Source organism: Gadus morhua, chromosome 14 (genome assembly GCF_902167405.1).
Source record: "Gadus morhua chromosome 14, gadMor3.0, whole genome shotgun sequence".
NCBI lineage: Eukaryota > Metazoa > Chordata > Actinopteri > Gadiformes > Gadidae > Gadus > Gadus morhua.
The window spans coordinates 11254357-11277216 of NC_044061.1; the positions used below are offsets into that span (position 1 = coordinate 11254357).

The window sequence follows — 22860 nt, forward strand, 5'->3', positions numbered from 1 at the left end:
AAATGCATTTACTAGTTTAAAATATTCACCACATTTTCTCATTCTGATTGCTGTAGTAGTTGCCCATGGTGGGCTATTACCTACTACTGGTGATTATTTGCTGATATTTTGCATTATGGCGAATCAGTATGCAATTAATAGTTAAAATATTCACCAAAAATCAATAAAAATAAATTTTCTCATTCTGATTGCTGTAGTAGTTAGCAGACATTTTTATTTCAATAACATATGATGTATGATGTCAGATTGTTGCATTTTGGATGGATAATATTTGTGTCAATGTAGTTTGATGTAAGACTCCATATTTCCTTCTATGGTGTGTACAGTATTATGGATTTATGTCAAATTTGATACAGCCCTTTCTATAGTATTAATACTGTATGTCAAATTTTGTTTGAATTTTGTTTGAATAACGGTTGCTTTTATTATTATGTGAATGGAGTCTAATGTAAACCTTGCACGCTTGAAACTGGTATCCCTCAAGGCTCGGTACTGGGGCCTCTTCTGTTCTCCCTCTATACCAGATCCCTGGGCTCTGTGATAACATCACACAGCTTTTCCTATCACTGCTATGCTGACGACACTCAGCTATTTCTCTCTTTCCCCTCATCTGACAAAGCCCTGATAGCAACACGCATATCTGAATGTCTGGCAGACGTCAGCACGTGGACAACTGCCAATCACCTGAGGCTTAACCTCAACAAGACTGAGCTCCTCCTAATGCCAGGGAAAGATTGCCCACACATGGACTTACTGGTCACTGTTGAGAACATCACTGTATCTCCTTCTCCAACTGCCAGAAGCCTCGGTGTTGTACTGGACAATCAGTTATGCTGCACCGCAAACATCACTGCGGTGGACCGATCCTACAGATTTGCACCTTACAACGTCCGCAGGATCCGGCCTTTCCTCACAAGGGAAGCAGCTCAGCATCTAGTCCAATCACTGGTCATCTCCCGCCTCGACTACTGCAACTCGCTCCTGGCTGGACTCCCTGCCTCTGCGATTAAACCTTTGCAGCGCGACAGCGCGCCTCGTGTACAACCTACCGAAGTTCTCCCATGTGACCCCCCTCTTCCGGGACCTCCAATGGCTCCCTGTAGTACCTTGCATCAGATTCAAGATTATGGTACTGGCATACAAGGCAGTCGATGGAACTGGCCCTGCCTTCCTCCAAGCATTGGTAAAGTCACACACCCCAGCTCGATTCGTCCACTCGACTACCTCAGCTGGACGTCTGGTACTGCCATCGAGCAAGCAAAGGTCGATCAACAAAGTCACAACTTTTCTGTTTTGGGACCTCAGTGGTGGAACCATATCAATCACATTGCTGGTGTCAATTTAATTACATATAAATATTATTGTGTAACACAGAATAGATATTACACAGCAAAATAATAGCTGAATGTCACATGTGTAAAACCGATGGTCCCGTTACACACCCAAAAGGAGAGCTCAAGAAATAGAGGTCAAAATAGACAATGTGGTCAAACCATACCTAACCAGTCACATTACAAAATAGATATTGCATCCTCTTTATTACAAGGTCACTTTTAAGAGTCGATACAATTCAATGAGTTTAACCTTTTTCTTACATACAGTACTTATAGAAATGTAGACCATTACAATGATACATTCTTGAACCATCATCACAGATCAGTTCCTTGTTACAGCAAAAACAGTACATGGACTGAAAGAGTGGAACCATCCTCAGAGATCAGTTGAACTCAGAGAACAGTCACAGCACATGCATTACATGGCCTGTAGGAAACACAAAAAGATGGTTCCCATCCCACAATGCGCTAATAAACAATTACAGTTAGCAGATGGATATCTCGCAATGAGAATCTTAACCATTTTGTTTACACAGTCCAGACAAAAAAAGAGAATCCTTAAAATAAAATAGAATACAACAAGAACAAATAAACAAACATGCAAGCCATAAAACTGGCCTTAATCAAAACAAAGGTACTGTCAACTTTTTCTTATCAAGGCCTACTCGGAATCATGAAGTATAATACAAGATTTTAAAAACAATATTTGTGGTGGGCATATTTGCCCAGAACATAAAAACTGTTTAGAAAGGTAAATCTAACCAAACAATCGTAATTAATTTTATCGAAACAAATCCAGTATAATATTTCTAAAATATAGAATACTATTCCAATTTGATGCGTTCCTGACGCAGTATCATGCAACACAAACACATTCAACAATGTGATATAACTTTGATATTTCACTATTAACGTACAATAACCACACGTACAGTATCCTTTTAAATACATTTACATCTATAGAGATATAGTTAGTTTAAACTTTTTGCTATAAATTGACCCAGATGACATTGTCACCTCTGATATATGTTAATTTAGATTATTTCTAAAAAGGCTTTCTCATAAAAAATAGTTATATATATAATTATATAGGCTATATATATAAATATAATAAATATATATTATATTTAAATATTGGGGTTGAAATGATAGTAATAGTAGTAGTAATAGTTGGATTAAAATCTCGCTGTAAAACTGCACTTTGGCTTGAATCCAATTAATTATTTTAATAACTATGAGAACGATCATCAAAGCAGTAGATGCTTATGCAGTGAGAGAAATGCATTCAGTAGAATAATAGATCTGTAAAAAGGTGTATTTCAAATCTATGTACTATACGTAGACTTTTTTTTCCTTTCTACAGCAACTATTTACTGAAATAGACTTTTTCTCCAAAATAGTGATCCATCTCAGTAATTTTCCTCTGTAATACTTTCTCTATTCAGGTCATATTTTGCTAAATCTAAAAGGGCTGGTTGTCTGAAAAATATAAAGCTATAATTGTAGCGTCAATTTCAGCCACTACAGGCTGCTAATGGGAAAAACTTACTTGCAGATCCCAGTGCAGGTTTAGGTAAAAATAATAGCTTTGTTTCCTATTAATACAATTTTTTCTCAAAACCTACATTTTTCGAATGCAGTATAAATGCAGTCAAATGTAAATAAAATACAGTAATAGTAGAGTCACTGCCATTGCAAAGAGCACCATGATGTGCTTATTATGCCTACAACGTTTACATATTTTCACCTCAGTTTTGTAATCGTCAATGCAAATGTAGATTCATGTATAATAAACACAATCTTCTCATCGGTAATAAAAGTATTTTGGATGTGTGTAGATGCTAGAACGTGTTAGCAGGTATCGGTGTCCTGATGTCCTGCAGGGAGGAACTGTGAATGTTAGATATTTGAAGAATGGCAGCTGAAGAATGGAGACTGAAAAAATAAAAAGGCGCAGCCGAGCAATAGACCTGGGTCTAGTGTCACACATAGCCTATGGCGCCCCTTGCTGCTCACGAGTATGATTATGAGGATCCTCCTTCGAAAGAATGCTCCAACAAATACAAATTCTCATCATCCAGTTCATGTTTCACAGCTTTTACCTCACAGAACCTAAGAAAGAAAGAAAAGAGGGAACCATCTTAGTGAGGAAAAACAATACTTATTATACACCATGCAAAGTGACAGCACAATGGCTTAAGCAGAATTAAGAAAAATAATGTGAGCCACAGATTTGTTGAAAGTACAAACTAACCTGTGTGTTAGTAGGAGCGTGTTAAGTTGTTCCCTGGCTCCTGCTGCAAGCTGATCAACAGATCCTCCATTTTCTCCATGTTCTGCGACGAGGCCATGGTATTCTGGATCGTCCCAGATTCGGACAAAGACTGAATGAAAAGGGACTGGATGTGTGCCTCGCTCTCCCTCTGGTTCTGGCCAGACTGACTGATGGCTATGATGTGATCCGACAGGGAGGTCCCGGGGGCATTCATCATCTGGCTGCACTCTGTATGGGACGGGACAGACGCGGGAGAAAGACCGGATCAGTGTAGCACACGGACATCGTCTCAATTCATTACAATCTCATCATCATGTCTCTATCATGAAAGAGGCGTCTTTTACCCCGTTTCTTGTTCGCTTTTTTTTTTTTTTTTTTACCATTTTCCATTCCGAAGAGGAAGAGGCCGGGGGGCTGCCGAGGGTGACTGGGCTGGCCCCGGGCCCCGCCGCCCACCGCCGCCTGGAACAGGGAGCCTGGCTGCTTCACGGGGGGGGACGAGCTGGTGGCCTGGAGGCCTGCGGCAGCGCTCTGGGAGGAGAAGATGGTGGCCGGAGGAAGCTCCTGAGCAGCCATGCCCCCTTGTAAGGCGGCCATGTTGGCCTGTGGGATGAAGATGGAGACGGGCGGCTGTTGGGCGCTCTGAGAGCTGCCACCCAGCTGCATGGGCTGCTGCATGGGCTGCTGCGGCGGCGGCGGCTGCGGCTGCTGGGGGAATAGGACCTGCTGCCGCTGCTGGCTTGGGTTTCCCAGGGCCATCGGCTCTGAGCGGTCCTGCTGGCCGACCGGCACCATGCTGGCCTGAGAGAAGAGCAGCGCGGGGTTCGGAGGTTGCTGGGTAGAGAGGCTGCTGCTGCTCAAGGGAGGCATCGGGCCCTGGCCGCTGAACAGGAGGCTGGAGGGCTGGTCCTGGCTGGACAGGTTGGGGTTGGTGTGGAAGAGCAGCCCGGCCTGCTGCTGGCCCGGGGAGAGGGTGCTCGCGACGGGATGCGGGGGTATATTCTGGAAGGTCTGCTGGGGAGATTGCGTCTGGGGCTGGGCTGCCTGCTGCTGCTCCATAGGGGTCCCCCGCTGAATGGGGGCGAGCTGGGTCTGAGCCTGGAACACGGGCTGGGGCTCTGGGACCGTGGTCTGCAACGCGTTGAGGAAAGCCATCTGCTGCTGCTGCTGGGGCTGCGATGGTAAGGACGTCTGGGGCAGGAAGGAGGTGGCGGGCTGCTGCTGCTGCTGCTGCTGCTGCTGCTCCGGAGCCAGACTGCTGCCGCTCAGCGCGGTCAGGTTATTCGGGAAGAGCGTCGCCTGCAGGTGTTCCTGCGCGCAAGAGGCCTTCTGAGCGTGAAACACCGCCGCCGGCGGCTCGCGGGCCTCCGCCATGGAGCTTTGTCTGTGGAACCGCGGCGGGGAGGGGAGCGACGGGGTCTGCTGCAGGAAGCTGGTTTGAAGGGGGAGGAGCTGCTCACTTGTCTGCTGCTGAGCCTGCTGGAACAGGGATCCACGGTTTGGGACCGACCCCTGCGGGGAGCCCTGCTGTTCAGCGTTGTCCCCCCTCGAGGTGCCATGAAACATGGTACACTCCATGGGGATTTGTGACTGATACAGTTGCTGCAGTTGTTGTTGCTGCTGCTGCTGTTGTTGAATGTGTTGTTTCTGGATCTCCTGCTGCTGTTGAATGTGTTGTGTTTGGATCTGCTGCTGCTGATGAATATGTTGCTTTTGGATTTGTTGTTGTTGTTGTTGCTGCTGCTGAATGTGTTGTTGACATTGCTGCTGTTCGGCCATCGCGTTGTCAGACTGCAGCGGGTGCCTATAGAACCCGGTGGCCTGAAGCTGCCTCACAGCCTGTTCGATCTCCTCCAGGGGCAAGAGGGGCAGTCGGTGCTGCTGTTGGGAAGCCGGTTCCCTACGCAGTCGGCCCACCGGCCCGGGGCTGGGGCAGCGCCTCTCTCTGGGCTCCATGCGGAAAGGCTGGGGCGCCCCCGGCGCCTGGAGCAGAGACTCCGCGGGCACAGCGAAGCCGCTAGCGTTGGAGAGGTCTTGGCTCTGCAGGACGGCCGCCGCAGGCGCCACATTGTCCCCGTCTCCGGCCACGGTCTGAGGCAGGACGGGGAACACCTTGTTGGTGAGGCGGCAGGGCGGGATGTCTGCGCTCTGCCTGGCTTGACACATCATGTCCGTGGGCGGCTGGAAAACAACAAGACAGCATGTTTAGAAGGGCCCTTATTTCAAGAGTTCAAGGAACAAGGTCATTCTTAGTCCACAGTCAAGTGATGGGGATATACGTTGCTATATCTATAGCTATATATATATGTTATATCCTTATCCTAGCTGTCTTTGATGTTTAAGGGGAATGGGTTAACCCAAGGTAACATTCGTAATGCACAGACAGAGATATATATTTTTCAATTTCTTATGACAAATGTACTTGTTTTAAGTGACTTTGGATAAAAGCACCTGCTAAATGCCCCAAATGTAAATATACATGTTACACCTGTATATCAAACAGTTCTGTTCATTTGATCACTGCTTTTCAATATTGTGTAGCATTGCACACAATGAAATCGCCATTATTTCACAACCAATTAAAGGTAACAGTTTCACGTAACAATAGTACGATAGTCCCAAACAAATGCACCACCTTAAACACTCTGGTATGAGTGAGGTTGCTCGACACATCCATCGGCGTGATGTCTTCTCTCTTCACATGGGGCAGCATCAAAGAACTGGGATCTAAAGCTGCGAAGCAATATACAATGTAAGTTAGTAGGGAATCAAATTAGAAATACAATTATTTTACACTGACACTGATTTGGATGCATTTAATCACCTTCAACTTTTCCTTCATAGGGGCAAGGCTTCACTGGAGAGGAGCGCTCATTTTTGACGGAAACATCCTTTTTGGCTGCAAGAACATAATTAAATGAGAGAGAGAGAGAGAGAGAGAGAGAGAGAGAGAGAGATTTTTTGCTATAAATGCAGATATGTTTCCAAATAACATCCTTAAAGAGGAGTTTTAGAAGATTGTAACAGGAGTAGGTGCACCCAACCTACCAGGGTCTGGGGTGTAGGTGAACGGCTGCACGTCGTTGGATCGTCCAGCGTTAGTCAGCACAAAGATACCCACGCACACTGAGGAGGACGTGTCCTGGTTCTGGTATGGAGGAACTTTCACTATCAAGTGATTCTGGCAGGAGTTATATCATATGTGTAGAACAAAGCCGAAGAGAAAAAAACACAAATAGTCAGATTAGAAGGTGCTTATTATATACATGGGGGTACCGGATATATTTTTCATGCAAAAGCAACAACTACAACTAATTACAATTCAGAGAAATAAGTTAATTACAGATTTTGAAAAACACTTCATATAGAAAACAGAATTAAATTGCTCACTTTAAGTAACAATCTATAATAAAATATAATCGTATATTCAAAACATATCTATGATTTATATTGATATAATCCCCAAAACACAACTTTTTTTTTTCTCACAACTTTGCATGATTGTGCTAACAGTCATTTGGACCAGACCATTCAGCTTAGATTGAGATGGATTGTTGAAACTCCGTTCAGCCTCTAAGGCTCTGCATAATTAGGTCAGAACACAATGAAACCACTGAAACCTTGGTACCAGTAGCCATTTAAGATGATTACATCTAAGCTTGTTTACAATGCTGAACTGGCTACTGCTACTAATATTCTCAGGGTAAGGAGATGAATTGTCTGGGACCTGAAAGAATGCGTGCCTTGTTTACCTGGTGAAAAAGCTCCATGTCAATCTCAGCCTCCTCCTTCCAGGAGTTCTCATCTGAAACGGAAAGAGTATAAATGTAATATTCTGATTGCTGTTATTATTATGTGACACTCGTACATACATACATACATACATACATACATACAGAGACAGAGAGACAGAGAGACAGAGAGAGACAGAGAGACAGAGAGACAGAGAGACAGAGAGAGAGAAAGAAAGAAAGAAAGAAAGAAAGAAAGAAAGAAAGAAAGAAAGAAAGAGAGAGAGAGAGAGAGAGAGAGACAAACACAGACAGACAGACAGACAGACAGACAGACAGACAGACAGACAGACAGACAGACAGACAGACAGACGGACAGACAGACGGACAGACAGACAGAGAGACAGACAGAGAGACAGAGAGAAACACTACAGACAAAGACAGAGACAGACAACAGGCAATACTACAATAATAATAAAACATCAGATTCTTACCGGATATATTTTCTTGAAAAATGACTTTGGTGTCCTTAAGAAAGTTCTTGCCGATGATGAAGACCTCCGCCCCTCCCCTCACTGAACAGCTGTGGAGTGACTTCTTCAGGATCTCAGGCAGCCCTGCAGGTTGGGCTGCAGACAGGACACCAGGACATATGGTTAACCTATGGCTTTTCTAGGACCACACAGTTATGTATACCATGAAGCTGGGAAATGCTAAATAGGCATTGTGTTAGTAACATGCATGTCAAGACAAGGCAGTGCAGCGAACAAGTGCCGTTGCAGTATACAATTAGAGAATGCCTCAGGGGACCATACTTTCTGGGTGATCAGATCTCTTGACGGTCTCCTGGCTCCACTAAAACATACGTTACCAATATCGTTTGATAAAATGAATGATTCTGCCGAAATGCGGTTAGCATGAACGTGCCTGTCAACGAGGTAAACTATAGCAGTAGCACATGGGTCTTCGTGACAAGATGTTGCTGTGTAAACTCAGGGTATGTGTCATTCAAAAACGTCCTGATACGACATGCATTGATTCCAAAAGACAAAAGTGCTAAAGGCCTCTGTTTACACTAGTTGCAAGAATCGTGCTCATGATAAAACAAAGTCATTTTGCATTATATTGGTAACAGATGTTTAAGTGGAGCCGGGGGCTATGGTGGTTTAATCACAAAGACCGGTATGATCCTTTAAGAATCTATGGCCCTTTTCTGAGAAATATTGGAAACACAGGTAACTCATTTTATATAAGCGCTGTAGAAGTGTAGTATTTCCACATTCTCTTTGAGCTTGTTCAAATGTTGTTGTTAGAAACAAGCCCCGGCCCCTCCTTCTCCAACCGCTGTCTCGCATTTAATGGGTTTCCTACGTGACACTGTTGCTTTACAACACACACACACACACACACACACACACACACACACACACACACACACACACACACACACACACACACACACACACACACACACACACACACACACACACACACACACACACACACACACACACATTTATACATTCCCAAATAAATATCTTGTTGAAAGATATTTCCTTAAATTGCGTGTTGGCTGTCTGTAAACAATGGACGTCAATGCACCTTTGTTTATTTCTTTCTTTCCGTTCTTTTTATTCGACACACAGCTCTTCCATATCCACACACAAAAAAGATCTCTCTTCTGGCTCACAGCAGTCTTTCCTGTTTAGTTTTTTCTTTAAAGAGACCACACCCTAAACCTTTGAGAGCCAACTACTCACATTGTCTCCGACATCAAAAGACAATGTCATCCCGTCCCGGGGCTAGGTCAAACATAAGACGTTAAACCGCACGTTTCAAAAGGGCAATTGGTTAATCATTCAAAATATTAACTGGTTCAAGTAGTTTACAGCTCAACTATCTCTGGTGCACTTTTTAAATGGCTTTAACCCCTTGGGTGTCATTGTGGCATCGCCATCCGGTCAAGTTGACACAACCAACAATAGATCAGTCCGATGTGTTGAACTATTTAAACACAGGAGAAGAAAAAAAAAACAGGAGTGACTCACTGCAGAGGATGGGGGACGAGGGGGTCTGCAAGGTGAGGAGCGACCCATCCGGACCTGGGACGTTGACCCGGAACACCAGCCGAGCCCGGGTGCTCTTCTTCTTGGAGCCGGCGACGCCGATGCGGGCCTCGACGTCAGCGTTACGGAGCTTCAGGATGCCCACGCAGTCCACCCTGCAGGAAACAACCGCCAACGTCAGTAAAAAAGGATGTTTTTTTTTTTTTTTTTTTTACTTTATTTTCGGGGACTTTTATTTCATAATGCCATGTTCATTTATTTCAGGGGACTTTCATTTCATAATGCTGTGGTGAAGACATAATTCACCACAACGGTCAGGTTCGGGAATACGTTGCCTTTTCAAGGCAGTGACACGCAAGAGGGGAGGTCGTGCTGTGCGTCTTTCGTTTGTGTAGATAAGACACAGTAAAACAGCTTTGGCTCACATTTATTCATTGAATGCCACATTTATTTCACAATTTCACATTACTGATGAAATATGGGGGGCGCAGTTATCTCAGACCAAAGCATCCGCATTGTTTCAGGTTGATAGACAACACAGAGGTAAGCATGCATTTCACCACCAAACTGCATTCCATAAATGCAGACGTGACAATTCAAAGAAAGAGTAATGGCTGAAAACTAATCGTCGTTGACGAGAGGTCAGGATCCTATTCAGTTGGCACAGTCATACAAACGAAGGGAACCCTCCACAGTTGTAGTGTTAACATTGAGGAAAGGTACATACGCTATTGTCATGCTGGTGCCGGGGTCAAGAGGAACCTCAATCACGGTGGTGCCCTCAATGTCCAGCTCCTTGCAAGCTGTGGTGTTGCGTCCAGTGACTCTGCAGGCCTGGTAGAAGCCATGGGGTCTCACCCGCCCAGTGTCATTAGCCACAAATACTTGCAGCAGAACCGGCTCGTTCACGCCCTCCAGCTGTGCGAGAGGATTAACAGAGAACGTGTCAGCTATAACCCACCATATATGCGTTTCAGAGACGTTTTAAATGTGTCTCATTTCATTTCAGTAAAAGTTTGAACAACAAGAATGTATATAATGTCCTTAAACAATGGGCACATTGAAACCTGGACTATGTTAGTTTCCCCATTAGCAACGTCTAGTATCTGATGTCGTAGCTCCAGTTATTGCTATTATATTTTCAGGTTATAGTTATCAAAATAAAAACAATCAGGAGAGCAATTATCTTAATCAGAGAAAGTTGTACTTTTAACTCAAAAAAATAACATCTTTTATCTATCCATGTACAAATAACTTGCTAACCCTAGTTTTACAGCAGTGAGTAAAAATAAAAGCTGTGATAGCAATCACATAGAGGAGGGACTATCGGAAGGAGTCCCACGCTAACCTTTACGGTGGGGAAGCCTTGCTGGGTGCGGTCTTTGACCGAACCCCTGCTGCCCTCGGTCAAGTAGCGGGCCCGGTGTTGTGTCTCAGGCTGCACAATGATCTTCAGCTCCTTCCCCTCCCTCTTCGATGGGTACTGCATCGACAAAATCCTGCCCTTCTGGATAGTTGTTGACGGTCCATCTGCAGCACTGCGAGAGACACAGAGGAAAGAACAGTTATCTACCGTTGTATGACTTGGGTAAGGGTCATTTATTAGACAACTTTATCTTCCCTGTTAGAATAGTGGATATAGTCATACTAGCCAATGTGGTATTATGCATCATATGTCTGACTTATGTCATATGTTTTGTAACTGTGACACAGAAGTGTATTACGAGGCCCTGAATAGCCACATAATATGCACTTGGTCTTTTTGTAGCTGGTGACACAATTCTGCTGCTGGGATCAAATTGTGTTTGTGACATAAGGCAAGTCAAAGACGCCCATTAAGTGTCAAGGTCCTAGAAAAGCAGGCCCTTAAATATATATTCTTTGGTAGAGCTTTTTCAAATGATTTGCCGACATCAATGCCAACTTGTAACCGTCAATACAGCAGAGTGCGCTCTACTGCTCTACTAGTACTTAATCAGCCTTCCACAACCCTTATAGGCTTACTTTAACTTAGCGTCGTGATTCACCAAAGCTTACATCCTGTGTCGTAACGTCCTGCCACTCCCTAACCTCCGATCCAACCACCTCTCTGACTAGCGGGTATTACACTATTACGCAACCATTGAACAGAGAAGTATGCATTATGACGGTGACTATACCTTCCTATGGGGCAAGGCTTGCTGTCGGAGCCTAGCTGGGAGAGGACAAAGTGTGGGCCCTTAGCGCTGTCTGCGTCAAACATGTCCTTACTGCCACTGTCCAGGGAAAGGCTTTTAGGCCCCGGCCGCTGGCGAGGGGTGCGTTTCCGGGACTTCCGGGGCACCTCTGTGTTGTCGTTGTACGAGCTAGAGCTGAGGTTGCTGAAATTTGAAACAGAGTCCTCCGTCCAGATGCTGTTGCTTTGCTCCGAGTCGAGGGTTGCCTCGGTCTGCAAGGACATACAGCTGTTGTCAAACAGGTCCTCAGGCGGCGGGGGGATGATGAGCACAGGGCGGCGCTTGGAAGGGGTCATCTGATGTTGCTGCTCCTGTGAGGAGCTTCCTCTCCCTCCTCCTCCTCCTCCTCCTCCTCCTCCTCCTTGCTCCGAGCCAGCTCTGCAGTTCCCAGCACTCCCACTGTTACCATTCCCAGCCTCGGCACCCAGGATATCTGGGGGCCCCGCTCTAGAGTCTTCTGGCTCAGCGGTGGCGCTGTTGAGGCCTGCAGCCTTGTCAGGGGCCAGGGTGCCGGTGAAATGCATGGTGGAGCTGGAAGTGTCAGGAAAAGCACTGCAGGGGGCTCCTCCCACGCTCATAGAGGAGGAGACGGTGGAAGCATCTACAGAGCAAACAAGGACAGCGTTAATAAAGGCCCCTCCGACAGCGTTGGCTAGCAGTCCCAGTTAAAGCAGCAAAATTTGTCAATGATTGCTTACTTTTTTTTTTATATACATTTCTTTGTTTACCCAATTCTTTTCTGGGGTTTTGTTTTACTGCATTGTGTGTGTGTGTGTGTGTGTGTGTGTGTGTGTGTGTGTGTGTGTGTGTGTGTGTGTGTGTGTGTGTGTGTGTGTGTGTGTGTGTGTGTGTGTGTGTGTGTGTTGCTTGCATGACGCATTGTGAAGCCAGGAAAGAGTTGTTCTAAAAGTCCAAAATAAAATTAGACAGCAGGAATTTTCCAGCTGTGATGGTAGATAAAGGAATTACAATGCAAAATGACGATGAAAAGCCAAATCATGTCAGGACTCATCTTTTGATTTTGCCTTTGGTTGATTTGATCTACTGATTACAGAATTGCCTAGACTAAGTAAGACAATGTTATCCAAGAAAGCCCAGCATTATGTGTATGTGTGTAAGATGATGCATGCCAATTGGATCATTTTTGCTGTACAGGTTTTGTCGGGACTGAACGTAGCCACAGAGACAAAATAAACAAGCTTCTGACCTATGAAGCAGAGAACTGCAGACCATTTTATATGCAGACACTCCCTGCTTCAGAGGGAACTACCTGGAATAAAAATGAGACAGCGAATGAACAATAAAAGCTGAACATGTAGTATTTCATTTTTATTTTGTTTGTGTTGCGTTTCTTTTAGCATGCTGACACATTATTTTATAAATGATCCTGTTAGTTGTCATTAAGTTGTCAAGTGGCATGACAGGTCTGGGGTTTAGTATCAGGCACTGGAATGTTAAGACTGCTGCTGACTGCATATCCGTTTGACGGAGTTGAATTTATTCAGGCCAGGTGACACAGAAAGCTGCAGATTAAACGAGTGATTACATGAGGAAATAGCCAGAGGTGTCTTTGCTAACATGCAAATTAACAAAGAAATGGATAGCACAATGAAAAAGGGTATTATAAAAGTTTGAAGAAAGAAAATACAAGTTATAATTAAGTTAACAATCCAATCAAATGTACCTGTGAATATGTCATCTTTGAAATATATTATATTTCAGTGAAACCATATTTTGCATTGCATGGATAAACAACTGCTCCAAATTCATAATGTTCATTTGTTTGACGTTGAAGACGTGAAGTTCCTGCTGAAGTCCTTCAATATTATATTAATATATTAATATTTTTTTTTTTATTATTTTCCATTTGATATATCTATTACAATTGTTGGCACCATTTCAATAACTATAAAAGTTATGTAGGTAGGTAGGATTTAAGAGCTATTATCTGAGTTAAATTTGAAATAACATAGCATTCCCTCAGCTACTCTGAGGTGAAATGTGCTATGCGAATGACCACTGTTTGAGCCAATTTAGATTTCAGACAGCTCCCGTCTCATTTCTGACCTCTCGGACATCTCTTCCCTGATTGGTTGGGGGGTAACTTCTTGACCTTCAAAAATAGGTGTACATTTTTTTTTTCCTCAATGGTGAAAATTGTGGGAAGGTAGAGAGCAGAGAGGGAGGGGACATCTTTTTGGTTGTTTAGTTTCATAATCATCTCTAAGCTCTCTTCTGCTTTTTACTGCACACTAAGAACATATTGTTCCATATCAAGGGAAAACATTGATGTCAAAGCCGCTTCTAAGAGCACAAAATAGGAAGTCCAGTTATGATGATCAAATAACATGGCCAAAACTAACTGTCAGTACAAACGTTGTATTAAACAGCAGTTGAAAGTAAGTAATCAAAGTAATTTAGAATCCGGGTTGGAATCCCAGAGAAAGGTCCAGGTTCCTTCAGGTCGAGCTGGAGTCGCGACGTTGGTACCAGAGACACTGTTGATCTGATCTTAAATACATTGCACTATAAAATGCTGATCTATTTTACTCAATTTTTGCATATGTTTTCTTTTACGTATCTATTATATTATTTTTTTTGTATGACAATGTTTATATGTGAAGCACTTTGAGTCTGCCTTGTGTATGAAAAGTGCTATATATAAGTTGCCTTGCCTTGCCTAATTTCATTCGACAAGAGGCATACCATGAGTCCTGATATGGAAAATAGCAGAACAGGGACTTTTAACTACACATGCATCATTCCGCTATACAGGTTTTTTTTGTTACATTCGCTAATTACATTTTTGATCAGAAGCTGTGAAATCATCGGAATTGTCAAAGGACTCTAATTTCCCTGGTTGCACAATAATTTATACAGATAAATGTACATGATAAAAAAAGTACTGTCCTGGAGTAACATATATACCATCACAAAGTAGAAAGTTATCGTGCTGGAAAATGTTTATGTGTTACTTGGCATCATTCCAGTTCCAGTCCAGTCCAGGAACCATTTGTGTTGGCAGAGCCGAATAAAAGGTAAAATAGACTAATAGACTAACTAATACATGGCACATGTAGAACTGTTGTATGAATACAATATCACATGAGAGGGATTGCGGTTATCTTAAACAGCCCTCCCTCTCGTGTGATATTGCTTAAATAACAGAGCTCACAGGAACCAGTGGCTGAAACGTACAGGTTATAATAAGTGGATGGAAGGTAGGACTTGACTGTTGAATTCCAATTGTGAAACCGGATGTATCCGCTGCCTTCATCTCAAAACAACCGGTATGTCATGGTTATGTACCAGGGCACGGTTAATAGTCTAAAATAGTGAAGATAAGTTGGTTTGATCCAAGAGTTGGTCCTTGAATTGCCATCCCCCTTTTTTAATCAGCAACCTCACTTCTAGTCGCAACTAAATCCTACACACTTCACATTTAAGTAAAGTATGGCAATTAGGGGATATGTGGAGAAATTACAAACCTTACAAGAATTGTCCAACATTGCACAATACTTTGCAAGAATTGCAAATAAAACGTAACTTCTGAACTAAAGCTATGTGAGACTGTGATAGAGTCAGGCCCTGTTCACGTGAGTGAAATTGCTAGCTTTATAACTGATTTTAAATCTTGATTTGATATGGATCCAAAACTCATGTTTCATTGTAGAGCACATTGCTAGTGCGTTGATTCTAACAGGATCCTATCTTTCAGTTTTAATACACACCTTTAGTAGTGCTAGTGAGGACAATGATTTAAATCTACATTCATGCACAAAAGATGTTTGTTTTTGTTTTTGCTTTTATAACATGAAGAAAATAACTAAAATGAACCAGACATTTTTTTTGTTTTCTTTTCTTTGAACCCAACACAAATAGCCACACTCCGGTTAAAAACAATACCTCTAGATGTCTATTTGACCTGCCAGCATAACTATAGTGTAAACAAACAAGCTTGAGGTGAGAGCATGGAGGCTCAATGCTTTGGTGTGCCAAAGAAAACAGTAGGTGAACCAACCTGAAAGCCCTTTGAGAAAGCCCTAGGTGAAGCCTCTTGTACTAAACCACCACAAACCCATTCTAATTGTTAACATGTACTTCAAGCAAGCCATTTATTGGGTTGTTTATTTTAGCTTGAAGGAGATTCACTTCGGGCAATGGTATTTTTATTCTAGATTTGTTTATTGTTTTTCTACTGAAAAGACACAACTCATGACCATGCTCAAGACCACATTCTCCGGGGGCAACACCAGCGCGTTTGACTGTGGAAAAGCCGTCCCTGGAGGTGTGGGAGAGGGCAATAGGAAGGGGAGCTCACCCGGTCCGAGGGCCGCTGGACCTGGCGCTGGCCCGGTGTCTCCACCACTGGTCTGGCTCATGGCTGCTTCGCTCTGCTGCTTGGAGAAGGGTAACTGAAGCTCTGTTGGAAGCAGATCATAAACTGATTCTGTGAAGAGAATATGTTGTGGGTTGTCACTAGCAGAAAGAAAAGATACAAAAATTCATGCATAGTACTACTATGTACCGAAAATAGGTTTCTAGCACCAACCTACGAAATGCCTACCTATTATATTACCAGAATACAATAGAGCAGAATATAATAGAAACTCTTATTTTCCATTAAGGGAAAATTTGATGCTAAAGTTGCCAAAGCTGTTTTGTGTAGGCTTGTGCGTCCATTTTTGTTCCTCCAATCCTCAAGTCTTGATCTAGATTGATCTAAAAATATATCATGCTCATTATTCTCTATCTGTATCCCCTTGAATAGGTGTTGCAAGTGGAAATTAAACTTGTAAACAGTAGATTTGCTATGAGGTATCTCTGGTGGACAGCTACACATGTTTGCAGTACCTGTGAAATATCAGAAACCTTAAAGCAGAGAAACGTCTTAAACACTACATAATACAACACAAATAAGCATGCTCACACAGAGGAATAGATTTCTCAACCAATTTTGACAAAATCGCCCCCCCAAGCACGATAACACTTGAACTAGCAGCCCTATTCATGCTCTGAATTATAAAAACAATTCTATAACTTTACAGCAGCAACGACAGTTGCCAGGATAGTTGGAGGATAGCCCTCCAACTATCCTCTACCAACTGCCAGCTTTAATTACTTGCAGCTGAGTCCCGGGGGTTGGTGTGTGTATCAGATACTCACACCCCCCGGTCACCATTGTTTCCACTGGCTGCGTACAATATACAAACCTGGGACACACTGAAACCAGCAGCCTCTTAAGTCCTAAAGCCCCACAGCCGCCCAGAGTTGGGCAGAGCAGGAACACTGGTTCCCAGCAGAGTTGGTTCAATCTGAATTGGGTTCGCTTAACTTGCATTCATGCCCCCACGCACGCACATACACACACACACACTGTCTATCTATCTATCTCGCACAAACATAAACAGTCACACTCTCACGCTCACGCTCACGCTCACTCACACACACACACACACACACACACACACACACACACACACACACACACACACACACACACACACACACACACACACACACACACACCCCGTACAAAAAGCTTATACTCTGACACCTTCCCCCTTCATCTACCCGTTTTACAGTGCTCTTATTGGGAGGCCTTATTGACTGACTGCACATGCAAGAACATGTGCAGTGGCTGAAAAGTTCTTCCAGTAAACAGCGTGCCCACCGCACCGACAGAAAATATGTACTTAGCTCTTAGAGCAGAATTCGAATCACTGGTAGGCCTGTTTAAAGTGTTTCCACAGTCCCAGAATGTATTCAAGAAAAATAAAGTTGTATTCTAACGCGTGGCAGTATTTGTTCCACTCGCACGGAATTGAAAAACAAAATTTGAAAGATGAAAGATGTCTGGAAATCCAAAATGTGGTTTTCTGAGGCATTCTTATACAAAACGTAATGTAAGCTCTGTTGAAAAATCCAAGATATGTTAAGAGCCTCTTTATGCCCTAAACCATGCCTTTGAATACGTTTATACAGTAAGCAGGCGGACTAAAGGTGAAAAAGAAAACACGCACCAAGTGAAAGGCAGGACTTACGCTCCCATTCATTTCTCTCACATTCCTGCTGCTTGCTCTTACTAGCCCTGGCACCTGGGGCGTGGCATTATTATTTTGTGGGCCAGGGTGACTGGTAACTTCCCTTCAGTCTCCCACCTCCTCTTTGTCTTCCTCGCTTTGTTTACGATAAGGACATTTTCTAGGGGCCCATACTATATGGTCAACAGGTTAGCTGTATTTTGGAGTAGCCAGTCAAGCATGAATTGTGTAAAAGGTGAGCGGGGTTGAGAAGAAGAACCGTATGGGCACTTGGTTGAGCACATTAAAAAGAAACTTGTGGCAGGGAAGAAGTGTGTTTAAAAAGGGCAGCACACCCTCTGCAACAACCCTGATATGTTAACAGCCAGGCGCACGCCAGAGCTGCCACTGACCCCATGGCAACGGCCCACACCAGGAGAAACAGCTCCCCTCATTGGAGTGCGTGTGTCTGTGTGTGTGTGTGTGTGTGTGTGTGTGTGTGTGTGTGTGTGTGTGTGTGTGTGTGTGTGTGCGTGCGTGCGTGCGTGCGTGCGTGCGTGCGTGCGTGCGTGCGTGCGCGTGTGCGTGTGCGTGTGCGTGTGTGTGTGTCTGTGTGTCTGTGTGTCTGTGTGCATGCATGCAGGATGTTTCATCAATTAGCAAAACATCCTGGCAAAACTTTGCAAAGGTATTTTGCAACTTACAAAGTGTTGATCATGTATTATTAGCTTAATCCGATTGGTTATACTAGTTATTCTTCTGTTCTGTTGTTTCTCTGTTAAAAGAGGTGGAGGAAGTGGTTGCAGAACATGACTAGGATCTTTATTTGCAAAGATTAGGTTGATTTGTAAATATACAAACATGTTTCGTTTCTGGATGGCATTCTGTACATTCAAATATAATTTGGATCTAAAGAAGTGCCATGCCATTTAGCTCCTTATTGGAAGAAAAAAGGGGATGGAAATTCGAGTGCCAATTCTAAACTCATTTTTTGGACCAAATCAAGTGAGCACAAGAAGCTAGTCATAGTTCTCTTCAGTGCACTCAGTTGGCTTGAATGCCAACAGTGTAAAAATATCGCATGCCTAATCTCACCGTACACTCATATAGCATATTTACCGAACGAAAGAAAAAACAAGACTTTAATTGTCCAGTGGCACGGTCAGGCAAACACTTGATGCTTGATTCAATGGAAAGGAAGAAACAAATATAGAGTGCTTTCTCAGCTCCTAAGATGAATGCTATTAAGAAATGGCTTCTGCTTGAGTTTTATGACGGGGTATAGGAGTTGCCGCCCTCTGTATTCAAGAGGTTAGTAGTAGTTAGTACAACATTGGATTTCCCCTAACACAACAATTTAGTTCCACATTGATAGTGAAGTAAAATAAGCAAATTACCGGTAGTCTGTTCCTGAGATTCCTGTGCAAATGAAGTCACATAGTGTACATAGATCTGATGTTTGTTTGCTTACATCAATCTTTCACTCATTCACAGATTCACCTATTTCAGTGAACTGGCTCCAATCATATACATACGTATATAGGATACAATTTCCTGCATGCAAAATGGGTATCTTTTTGAGGGGATACCATGTACTTATTTAAAAAAAACAATTCTTACTATTACAGTGGGAATAATATTTTACATACACTAGTACCCTCTCTGTGTACCAATGCAGACCATTCTCGCAAGTTTGCAGGTATAGAGTATGGGGTATTGTCTGAGGAAACATCACAGACACTACTTCCCAGACTGCATGGATCATTCATCACCAATGTAATATGTAAAGGCATGGATCATTACACTCTACATCATACTCAGCTTTATCATATTATAGTGATAAGAATGAAGAGCCCGCTTATGATAAACAACAGCAAACAGGATGCAGGGACATATAGGACAGGGTTAGTGACGGTTGCATCTGACATAAAATACGTTGAAAGAAGAAATTGAGAAAGTTGTCTACGACAGAATGAGGACTGAATTTCCTTTGTACCATGTACAATATCCAAGGTCTGAAAGATGTGACTCTGTAAAAAGAATCCCCTTTAAGCAAGAGATAGTTGTGAAAAGATCAGCTCACTGGCAACAAGATTAAATTGAAATAAGTAACACTTGAAGTGGAACCAAGAGTGTTTATAGCATTAGCTGCAAGTTATCCTGAAAGCCGAAACGCTTCTTCTCACAAGCCAATTGAAATACTTCAATAATGAAAGCCTTACTGACACACTCTGAGTGTATTGGGTGTTTAAGGGTATCGCACATCCAGTACTAGCCAATAAGAAGCGAGAGATATGCTGTCCGATCGCTATCATTATCATATTTATTGACATGTGCTAACAAGGTATATTTTAGAAATTAGTTAACTCTTTCAATTCGCAAAAACATGTACGGTAGTATAATTATTGGCCGATGCATAAATATTTGAGACAGATTAGGTCTAGTCTTAAGTATTTACTGAGTTTTAGGTTAACAATTAGGTTCTTGGTCTTGTTTCTTCTAAAGGATGTGTATTTATGATACCAATGGACTTTTGAATAAATGTTTTACTATGGTAAATAACATAAGTAAAGCAAAGAAAACATTTAAGATATTACAGATTAGATCTGGCTAGAGGAAGTGTGATTGAGAAGAATAGGGAAATCAAGACTTATTATAACACGCCTTTTTTATATCTTCCTTTTTTGGTTGAAGTGAGCTACAACCCATATTACTGGTTGTGTTTACCTGTATCTCAACATGTTTCTCTTGCAGAAGTACCAGTGCTTTACAGAGAGAATTTCAACCCAAAACAGGATTATTTTACTACGCAAGCAAAACGCTTACCAGGAGAGTTCTACTATTGCCACTTTTGGAACGTGACTACTTAATAACATCTAAACAAAATAATAACAAAATGTGAACTTGGCTTGTAAGCTTTTAGCCAACCAGATAATATTTTAAACATTAGCCAAAAATATCTGGAAAATATTGTTCATACTATTCATACAATATGCCATTATTGAATTACAATATAAAAAAACGGCCACATCTCAAGAAAAAGTGAAAAAGGTTACCTATCGATAACTTAAAAGATTTTAACCCATAAACTACACTTCCCATGAATCAAGCAAACCAAGGCTATTATGCCCTATCAGTGGTTGTTTGAGATTCAAACAGTTATCTTAGCTAGAATCTCTCTAAATTAAAAACACACTTAGAAAGGATTTCCTTTGGACACATTCAACTGGTATCATTACCAAATTCCGGTTAAGCTGTTTTTGTTTTTAAACAATGAAACCAAAACTATTAGATTAGTGCTCCCTAGAAAAAAAGGGCATGTGTGCCCTCTGCAGTCTTTCATCATCTGAAATCTACAAGCTTTTAGGGCAATCGACTATTTTTAAGCACAGGTCTCTTTGTTTGTTTAACATAGCAAAGTCAATATTAATGGAGTGCTATGTAAGCCCAGGTTAACACACAGAGTGGCCACATGGTTAATGATTGGCATGGCTTTGGTGTCAATTTAAGTGTGGGGGGGGGGTGCTTTTGAAGTCCAAAGAAGAGCCATTTCATCCTACATGCCAGGTCTTCAGATAACCTGACACTCTATTCAACATAAAATGGCATTCTACTTACTCAATATTTATGAAAGAAAATTGCCATTAGATCCCTTACCTTATTTAAACGTGTGTTATTTAATTTACAGAATGACTTTTCTAACAAAAGTCAGCCTAGTGTTTTGAAATACAATACAGGCCCAATGGCAATACTTCCAACAATCCCTTTTCCTTTATTTACTCCTGGTATATTTTCAAGATGAAATTTCATAGTTCTGTCTTTTTACCCAAAGGGTCCAAAGTATAGTCAATAACTGTATCAATGTACTGAACCAAATGACACCTATAACTACCGCACTCTTTGTTATTTTAAAAGATTTTGTTTGAAAACTCTTATCACCAGCAAACCTTTCTCATGCCACATGGAACCATCAGATATCCATAATCAGATTGTGATACAGTTCAACAAATATATCTTCAAAAAGTACTAATTATAAAAGCCCTCTCAGAGAGAAAGTAGGTAAGCACATGCTCCATATTCCCAACATAATATTCAAAAGAAAACCTTTCAAATTGTTGTTGTATTCAATAATATCCAAAGTCAAACACATTTAAATAATTCCCTAGAACCAGTGCTCTAAAATGAAATGCCACTTCTTTCTAACCCTAACTACATATTTGCCAATGCTCACATTGGCAAATTGGCAAGTATGAAGTACGTTTTAATGAAAAAAATCAAATCATCCTATAATGTTATGTCATCCCTTGCCATTATAATTGGTAATATAAACTAGAATAACAGGTGACACAGATACTCTGTGAATACCTAATGACATGATTATTGTATACATTTGCTGGACCAAATTTATAATGGCCAATCAGCATACACCCATAGACCAATAGTAGCCATTCTTGTAGCATTCTTTTTTTCTTCAATGCGTCAGTCAATGAAAATTTGTAATACAATTTGTTTTCTTCAATTCCCGTCATTGGGGCTACTCATAACCGGATGCCGGAATGACTTTTTTGGGCAGAGACCCACGTCACATATTTATCTATTTCTCTGCAGTATTCCCTTTCAACTTGAGGGTTAACTTTAGGTAAAGAATGTTACTGTATGCACAATCTTCCAAGACTAATCATTTCAATGTAAATCGACGACAAAATAACTGGACAAATTCGAAGATTAAGGGCAGTAAGTGTGCCATAAAACTTCGGATCAATTTTATGAACTAGAAACTTCGCTGAACGTCAACAGACACGAGGCTATATAAATAAATCACATGAAGGATTTGATACCAAAGAACTAAATGAAAGACACATAAGGAAAACAATCGTAGAATACAAGCAAGTGTGTTACCTTTAGAATACAAAGATCTGGGTGAATTCAGGTCGAGGTCTCCGCTGAAGAGTGATATAAAGTCAGAGGGCATCGCAGTGCCTCTGGATTCGAGAAATTGGATACGCTCTAACACAAAGCGTGACGTTTTCCGTGAGAACTGTTTCCTCGATAAAATTCAAATAAAAGTTTGTTACAAAGTTAACATAAGTCATGTGTATGAAATCATCTAGGTTATAGTTGGCCGGCCCCAGGCTGTCAACCACGGCCGTTGGTCGGGTTCATTGTGAATGTTTATGATCTGAGGGGCTGAGAGGGACTCGTGTTGTGGGTGACG

The 22860-nt window shown here is 42.2% G+C and overlaps 1 protein-coding gene across 4 annotated transcripts; it reads right to left on the bottom strand.

The window, feature by feature from the left end:
- Positions 1 to 1519: 1519 nt before the first annotated feature.
- nfat5b (nuclear factor of activated T cells 5b) lies at positions 1520 to 22830 on the bottom strand. 4 transcript variants are annotated; one of them, XM_030377070.1, is made up of 15 exons: positions 22545 to 22560; positions 15944 to 16045; positions 12830 to 12892; positions 11566 to 12223; positions 10755 to 10944; positions 10134 to 10324; positions 9389 to 9561; positions 7835 to 7969; positions 7362 to 7414; positions 6658 to 6790; positions 6434 to 6508; positions 6245 to 6342; positions 3990 to 5790; positions 3589 to 3837; positions 1520 to 3446 (listed from the first exon to the last, which is right to left on the bottom strand). In XM_030377070.1, the coding sequence occupies exons 4-14, from the start codon at positions 12198 to 12200 to the stop codon at positions 3596 to 3598; spliced, it is 3726 nt and encodes a 1241-aa protein (XP_030232930.1). In that variant the 5' UTR covers positions 12201 to 12223; positions 12830 to 12892; positions 15944 to 16045; positions 22545 to 22560; the 3' UTR covers positions 1520 to 3446; positions 3589 to 3595. The 4 variants fall into 4 exon arrangements, with proteins under 4 accessions (XP_030232930.1, XP_030232928.1, XP_030232927.1 ...); XM_030377068.1 differs by lacking the exon at positions 12830 to 12892 and having other exon boundaries at positions 22545 to 22830; XM_030377067.1 differs by lacking the exon at positions 12830 to 12892 and having other exon boundaries at positions 15944 to 16072; positions 22545 to 22830.
- Between the last annotated feature and the right edge of the window lie 30 nt (positions 22831 to 22860).

Excerpts from the sequence above, each read along its gene's own strand:
- nfat5b (XM_030377067.1), bottom strand. The coding sequence starts at position 22,617 with ATGCCCTCTGACTTTATATCACTCTTCAGCGGAGACCTCGACCTGAAT. Across the intron at positions 12,224-15,943 it reads TCCAGCGGCCCTCGGACCGG|ATGCTTCCACCGTCTCCTCC; the intron begins GTGAGCTCCCCT and ends TTTGCTCTGTAG. Across the intron at positions 10,945-11,565 it reads AAGCCTTGCCCCATAGGAAG|TGCTGCAGATGGACCGTCAA; the intron begins GTATAGTCACCG and ends TGTCTCTCGCAG.